This window comes from Papaver somniferum, chromosome 1 (genome assembly GCF_003573695.1).
Source record: "Papaver somniferum cultivar HN1 chromosome 1, ASM357369v1, whole genome shotgun sequence".
NCBI classification, from domain to species: domain Eukaryota; kingdom Viridiplantae; phylum Streptophyta; class Magnoliopsida; order Ranunculales; family Papaveraceae; genus Papaver; species Papaver somniferum.
This window is the reverse complement of record NC_039358.1, coordinates 9,916,268-9,923,928: the sequence shown is the minus strand read 5'-3', so window position 1 is coordinate 9,923,928 and position 7,661 is coordinate 9,916,268. Positions and strand designations below refer to the sequence as shown.

At 37.1% G+C, this 7,661-nt stretch overlaps 1 protein-coding gene and 1 non-coding gene across 8 annotated transcripts; both read right to left on the bottom strand.

Annotated features, from left to right (window-relative positions):
* Positions 1–585: 585 nt before the first annotated feature.
* Positions 586–666, bottom strand: TRNAL-AAG. Its single transcript has one exon. It is a non-coding gene; the product is annotated as a tRNA-Leu (tRNA).
* An 824-nt stretch (positions 667–1,490) lies between these two features.
* Positions 1,491–3,939, bottom strand: LOC113279000 (FBD-associated F-box protein At5g22730-like). 7 transcript variants are annotated; one of them, XM_026527732.1, is made up of 6 exons: positions 3,808–3,939; positions 3,301–3,382; positions 3,125–3,173; positions 2,296–2,982; positions 2,025–2,177; positions 1,491–1,922 (listed from the first exon to the last, which is right to left on the bottom strand). In XM_026527732.1, exons 4-6 carry the CDS (start codon positions 2,476–2,478, stop codon positions 1,605–1,607), a joined length of 654 nt encoding a protein of 217 aa, XP_026383517.1. In that variant the 5' UTR covers positions 2,479–2,982; positions 3,125–3,173; positions 3,301–3,382; positions 3,808–3,939; the 3' UTR covers positions 1,491–1,604. The 7 variants fall into 7 exon arrangements, with proteins under 7 accessions (XP_026383517.1, XP_026383506.1, XP_026383514.1 ...); XM_026527721.1 differs by having other exon boundaries at positions 3,125–3,382; XM_026527729.1 differs by having other exon boundaries at positions 2,296–3,173.
* Between the last annotated feature and the right edge of the window lie 3,722 nt (positions 3,940–7,661).

The following is a 7,661-nucleotide window of genomic DNA, read 5'->3' as shown; positions in this document are numbered from 1 at the left end:
GATCGTTACAAAGGAAGATGCTACGACATCGAGCCCGTTGCTGGAGAAGACAATCAATATATTTGTTATGTAGCTTATCCTTTAGACCTTTTTGAAGAAGGTTCTGTTGTTGCTGCTGTTCCAGCAAAAAGATAGATGTATGTTATGATATGGTTTTGCTGCTGGTTTAGGACTTTGATCATAATAACAACTGTTTCATTTTTATTTCAGTCTAAAAACCAAACATTGTTAGTCCGGCATAGCGAATCAGGAAGCATATGCGAAAGACCCAACATTGGTGCAGCTAAAAAGAAAGAGGACTCTAGCAATGAGGTGCCTCCTGTCCTGTGTGATCTTTTTCATTGGGACATCAAAAACAGTTTTTGCTGTGAACCTAGCATATGGCATACACAAATCTGATCTGCGAGTATATATGCCAATGTCGTACCTTACTTCTGTTGTTGCTGCTGTTGTAGGATATAAACAGGAGCTAAACTCAAACCGACCGTGTAAATGTAGGTAAGAAGATTAAATTCGACGATAGTGCATGGCGGAGTTTTGGGGTAAATGCCTTGGCAATCCAGCGAAGCTGGACAAAAAAGTACCTGTTGACAGTGGGATTTGAACCCACGCCCTTTCGGACCAGCGCCTTAAGCTGGCGCCTTAGACCAACTCGGCCATATCAACATCGTGATTGTTTGTTTACCACTGCAAATTCTATCTGCATCTTATTTCTGTCGTCCGATCGGGAAACGGTGGTTTTGATATGAGACTGCTGAACCTATTGCTATTGATTAAAAATTTCTCCTCTCGTACTTATTTATTCCATCTTACATTTGCTGTCATCAGATCCTATTAGGTATTGGTTTGGGTTTGGGCAGAATGCCCAAATAATATTAAATTTTGAATTCTTGGTTATTTGAAACATTTCCGTATTTTGATTGTCTTATAAACCCAGGAATTCAAATCTTCAGGGCTAATTAACATTACTCTCTTGAGCTGTGAAGACTAAGAGCACCGAGCTTGAGACGAATGGAGAATACCGTTAAATGCTTGTTCAAGCTATTCATTCTTGTGCCATAAACTTCCCTGAAGTGGCAACACTGTGGTCCATTTGTTGATGGATTTCAGCAGTGTGGCCTCAGCTATGTGGTTGTTTTCGTACGCGAGATTGTTAGGGTTTCGACTATAACTAGGCTCTTGGACACGTTTTACAAGATTTGTGCACCACGTGTATGTTCTTGTGCTCTCTGGATCATTGAAGAGTACTGGCTCTCGCTCTCTGAAGTTGAGAATGGGCTTGTCACCATCAAGCAATATCTAGGGGACCTGCCTATTTCACAGTGAAAGAAGATACTTCAAAACCATCGCAGTAAGTATATTCCATCACTGTATCTTCTAGGAGACCCGCAATTCTTGCTGGTGGTACCTATGCTACTCAGAGTGCTGCCTCGAAAACTTTCATATCTCCAAGTGAAAAAAGTCTCCTAATACGGAAGCGCACAAAAGTCTGACATCATCTTCCAAATGAACATAAAAATAAGGTAAAATCTAGAGAAAAGTTACTGAATACAAAGAAATAAGCATTCTATAGATTTCAGATGAGCAAGCAGGCATCCAGATATCTAAAAAGAACATAACTTAACCACACAATCTGTTGAAGCCCATTTATACTTCAATAACTGCTCCATAATCTTCTTATTGAAATCTTCAACATCCTCTGCGGTATGTTTCTTCTTATTTGAGTTTAAGAAATGATCAGATGAAATTTCAATAATCACCATCTGAAGAACCCTTGCATTCTGCAAAAACAGTTGAACCAAATCCAACTCCTTCAGTTGCCCTTTAAAGTATTGAAATTTGATTGACTTGAGGTTCATCAACAAACAATGAGGCACTACGTCCAATGTAAAAGCGTCCTCATTAACTTTATCACGATAGACCTACATGATAATGCATATCAAAGAAATTTCATCTACTCGTCACAAATTAACAGCATCATAAAAACAAATACGAAAAATGTCAAGAAGTTAGTGTATTCTTACCCCACGGAAGACGAGTGACTCCAAATTTGGTGAGAACTGTAGAAAGGTGAATAATGGTTTAACTAGCTGAGTCTTGATAAAAGACACCTCCAAAGTGTTCAAATTATTGAAGGTAGGAAAACTTGTAGATCGAACACCTGCCATCTCCAGTTTCTAATAACATAGCATATAAAGTAAATCAAATATCAAGATACGGAGAAACAACTTACCCCAACTTGCTAGAAAAATATAATCAGCCAATAAAGGTGACCTCCAAAATAAGCAACCATACCTCAAAGACATAATCAGATAACTTCAAGAGCTTTACATTAGAGATCTTCTCTACAAACTTCGGTATAACATCAACCGGGACACTTTCCTCAGTATACATGTAGTGTATATCTGCATCCAATAGTGATGGAAAGCTCTCCACCACAAAATGTCGTGGTATACCATCACGGATTGTGATGGACATTAGATTCGGTGCATCAATCTTGATTTTGATATCAGACACCACAAAATGTCGTGGTATACCATCACGGATTGTCGTGGTCTAGCAACGTCAGTGATTCACAAGTGTAAAGGTCGACAGGAATAATATCCACATTTTCAATGGCATTCCTATTGACAATGAGCTCTTTAACTTTACACTTAATGGCGGTAGTAATCCAAGCCTTTATCCGCTGGTCATCAAAATACTCACCGTCACAGGTGAGACAGAATTTTTTAATCTCTAGCATGTTACGAAATGACAACACCCTGTCCACGAAATCCATGAAGCTATTGGTAGAAGATTGTGTTTCTCGGGTATCAGGAGATAACATGCACAGATATCCAGAGATTATTCCATCCTTTAGATAAAATTGTTGTTGAAACAACACGTTTGGTAGGAAGCAAAGTGAGAATGTGATGAATTATGGGTTCAGGCAACCTGCTGATCCTATCCTCTCCTCCCACACCCTCCTCCTCCATGTTGTTTCTAAAAAGTAACCAAGATTGGTTCGTTTAAAGTCATACTACAGGTAATTAATTATGTTCACATATACACACACACATGCTTCGTAAACATTAGAGAAATCAATAGAATTATGACATAAGAGTCTGTTTGTATTTCCTCTCACCAATTCTGTTTCACTATCCCCGGACAATCACTGGAGTGGTGTTGTCGTCCTATGAAGCAACCAAGATATGGCTCATTTCTAGTTAAATATAGCTAATTAATCTTGCTCAAACACATAAACATGCTTTGTAAACATTAGGAAAATCATAAGTAGAATTATGATACAAGCGGTTATACCTGGTGCATTTGTTTGTACTTTCTTCCATCAACCCTCTTTCACTATCGCCTTACATCCATCGTGCTGTTGTTCTCGTCATTCCTAAAAAGCAACCAAGAACAAATTCATAGTAAATGATGTATTGAACAAGTGTTTCTTGTAAACTGGTGAAATACTAAGCAAATAGACTAAAAGGGCATGATCAAAGCAGATAAGCTGGGTATTTCCTGTTAGCTCCAACTGCTGAATCTAGACAGACACAACAAATTAAAATACTTGGGATTGAACCAAGATTCAGCTTTGAAACCCCTAAAACGATACGACTATTATCAGTCATTTTCAGCAGCGAACACAATTATTAACATTTGTAAACATAAAATCAAAGGCAACCCCTTAAAATACAATAGCAAAAACCAAATTAAAATCTAAAAAATTTAACCCTAAAAAATCCAAATACTGAAATATTTTAAAATTAGGGGAAGAAATCTAAGGCTGAATGCGCAGTTCCCTACTAAATTGAAATTTACCTCGTTAAGCAGTGGAAGAGACACTTCTGAAAACTGAACTGAAGCTTCAATCCACAAAGAGGCTCCTCTCTTCTCAGGGTTTTAAGTTTTTACAAGTCTGACGATAAAGCCGAGAGAGAGAGTGTATTTGACTATTTGGGTTTTGAAAAGAGACTACTTGTGAGAAAGACATATTTACCCTCGAGAGTGTTTTACGGTATTATGTTGCGGCGGAGAGGCACCCTCCTTGACCCTATATGCTTCGATAATGGTCCGTATTCATTTGCAAACACTTTTAGCGCGTTTGGATACCAGACACACAAGTCAAGTTAGAAATTAAAATATTTTGTTGAGTTAATTCTTTCTGTTTTTCAAAATTGTTCTAAAATTTTATATACCCAATATAACTTTTTGATTTTTAATTCTCAGAAGTCAAACTCTCGAATATGCATTCAAACATTCTATTTGGCCAAGCACTATGGTAAAGGATATCCTTTCCCTACCCACTAAATATATATGAAAGGGATATGGATCAGAAGGAAATTTCGCGATGGTATGCTTTTATCCCTTCTCTATATTGCACGAAAACTCAGTTTCCGTGTAAACAGTCAACTCGTTGACTTGTCCAAAACGGAAACTGAGTATCCGTTTCAGGAGCATAAGTATACAGAAAAAGCACGAATTTCCCATTTCTCCTTCTTCACTATTTTTTTCCTCTCTCAAAACCCTTCCAAACACTTTCATCCCCCTTTTGATTCTCATGGTGATTCCTTACGATTCGTCGGTTGAATTTAAAAGGGTTTGATCATTACTCCAAGGTGAACTAATTTCATTCTTAAATTTTGAATTCCATCCACAAAATCATCAAAGATGAGTGATTCTAATTTTACAGTTTAAAGTTAATTTTTATTTTTATTTTGATGAAATTGTTGATATTTTAGGTTGTTTTTGATGTCTCCTTAAGTATGTTATATGATTAGATGTATCTAATAAACCTTGAAACATTTTATTGTGATTAGGATTGATTGTTGATTGAACCAAGTTGTATGAAATAGATGTTGTTTAAGAAACCTTGAAACATTGTATAGTGATGGATAATGTGATTAGGATTGATTGTTGCTTGAAGCAATATGTTGTAGATGATGTTAAAAACCTTGAAACATTGTTTTGTGAGGATTTTGTGATTAAATTTGATCGAACCAATATGTTGTTTTTTCAATGTTGATTAAACAATGTGTTGGAATGTAATTTTGTGTTTAGATGTATTCGGAAAATTTTCAACGTGTTACAGAAAATACAATTTCGGGTTATTCAAAAGATAATAGTGAGCATAAAGTAAAATACCCCACGGGAGATGTTAGGACTAAACCAAGGAGACATCGAGTTAATATAAGCAATGTTTATGGATTGTATAAGGCAATTTGCAATTTTCCACATGTTAAAAAAATTGTGGACAATTGTGGGTTTGGATCCATTTTCAAAATATGTTTTCCAATACTACAAGACAAGTTCCTAACTAGTTGTATATTTGAAAGGTGGTGGCATACCACCAATACATTTCACTTTCCTAGTTTTGAAATAGGGTTTACTCCATTAGACTTCACATAACCTACTGGAATTCCTATTGGCCAAGAAGAACCCATATCATTGGAAAAAATCACTACTGAAGAATTGCATAAACTTGGACCCGCAACCATTGATTGTTTGGCCCCATATATTGGTGCAACCGTGAAAACAAGGAAAAGAAGGAAATGACAAGAATCAAAAGTAGTAGGAGTAACAGAAGTTAGACCCAAAGACAAAGTCGGGTTGAGAAAAGAACTTGTGAGTAGATGCAAAGGGATCAAGACTAGTTTGATAAAAATGTTGCTTGACCATAGAGTCATCCAAGACAAGGATGTTGAATTTCAGGAACAAATTGCAAGGTGGTTTTTGATGTGGGTTTTTGGGAATGTGTTTTTCCCAAACAAGAATGATGTGTTGTTGAGACTAAATGGCTACCGATATCGAGGGATTTGAATGTGCTCTGTTCTTATGACTGAGGTTCGTCGATTTACGGTCATATGTTATGGGGCTTGAGTAATGGAGTAACGAGCGCCACTGGTGAGATGCAGTTCTTTTCATATATATTAATGGTAAAAAATTCATACTCGCTTGTAAATTTACTTTTTTTACTTGTTTATTATTTTTGAAGGTATAATGCCTTGGTTAATAATATTTAATGATTTTTCAGCTCTGGTTTTGGTCATATTTTCGATGTCTATTTCTCTATATAAAAGCGGATAATGAGGTAGATCTAGATCCGTGGCGGAGGGTAGGTTATATGATGAAGACCAAAGAGAAAAAATCAGAGGTGCATAACATGATACCGGTTCCCATTCACTAGCAGTTGTGCGTAGCCGAATAGACAACTTCTCGTTCAATCAAGTAGTTTGGATGCCATAGGAGGAGAGTGAATGGAAAAGTAAGGCCGAGGTGCTAGATGCAAAACGAATCTCTGAACTACGGAGGGTCTTTTATGATCCATTTGGGAACAAAGCCTTGTACATGGGGAACAATGTCTCAAACAAATTCTTGAAGTCACAGTAATACCGTGCAATCCTCCTGATTCAACGGTAGACGTGGCCACCAACTTCTTTTACACCGACAAATGACGTAATTTTTTGCATTACATGGAAGTACAAGGCATGATGTAGTCGTCGTCAGTTGGGAAGTACTCATGTATAATTGAACTTGAAGGAAACAGAGATATGTATAGTACGCAAGATCCCAAAACTTATTAACGTCGGCCACTACCGTGTAGGAAATCCACATGTACAGAAAAATTGGTGCCGGTCAACCGTCATCTCTTCTCATATGAACCAACATTTTTGCATGCTCGAATATGTGGCTCGTATATTCAAGCGGTAATGAGACCTATTGGAAGGGAGTATTTGGATGAGTTTTCTAAACCTAATTATAATGTCAATCAGGGTACATGTGTGAGCATCACATGTCTTATAATACTTTTATTTTATATTTTTGATTTATTTTGGTGTTGTCAAAACAAAAAATTAATTTTATTTTGGTGTTTACAGGATATGTGGAGCCAAGCACTTCAGGATGAGCGATGACACAATAGGGCTCTACAACAATTCTATTTCGACCATACAAAGGAATTGGAATCCAAACTCCGTTATGGTACTGATTTCCTCATAGGTATGTCAAAGAGTATCGACCGGTATATACATGTGAGTCATCTACCCCAGGCCACTCTCGTGATTCGGGACCATCGTCGGATTCTTTTATACCAAAAAACCAAGATGATATTGGCTACAATCTTAATGCGCCTGAACAGCCGAATCAAAGTAGGACAACGTATGAAGATCTGGTTATAGTCAATCTAGAGATGATCCATCGAGGGATAACACATGGTTCTCGCATAGGTCGGATCATAACCCTTTTAATCGAACTGGCCCAGGCCTCGTTAGCATACTTTCTTCTTGTGCATTCAAGTGCGGAAGCTATAGAAAATTCTCTGATTAATGAACATCTCTGAAATTCCAAATCCTTCTATCATCATTTTCACCAACCACAGGAAGTTCATTACTGTCAAAAAAATGCAATAAATGATCTGGAATATTCCACACACCCTCATTTAACAAATCATCTACTACCATCTTCTTATGAAGTTTAATATATAAGTTGTTGAAAGGCTTCTCTCTAATCTAATTATCATCCCACACTGAAATATGATGAATATCACCAACTAACTATATGGTATTACTTTGGACTTCCTCCACGACCTATTTCAAACCATGCCAAACATACAATTTGGTGTTCAAGTCAGGACTAGGTCCCGAGATTTTTCTGCATTTGCAGTTTCCTCGTTAACA

What these genes read in the sequence shown, in the direction of transcription:
- LOC113279000 (XM_026527716.1), bottom strand. An exon ending in TATCTGATTATGTCTTTGAG is followed by an intron (nt 2,178 to 2,295) that starts GTATGGTTGCTT and finishes CTATGTTATTAG; the next exon opens with AAACTGGAGATGGCAGGTGT. An exon ending in AGTCACTCGTCTTCCGTGGG is followed by an intron (nt 1,923 to 2,024) that starts GTAAGAATACAC and finishes ATTATCATGTAG; the next exon opens with GTCTATCGTGATAAAGTTAA.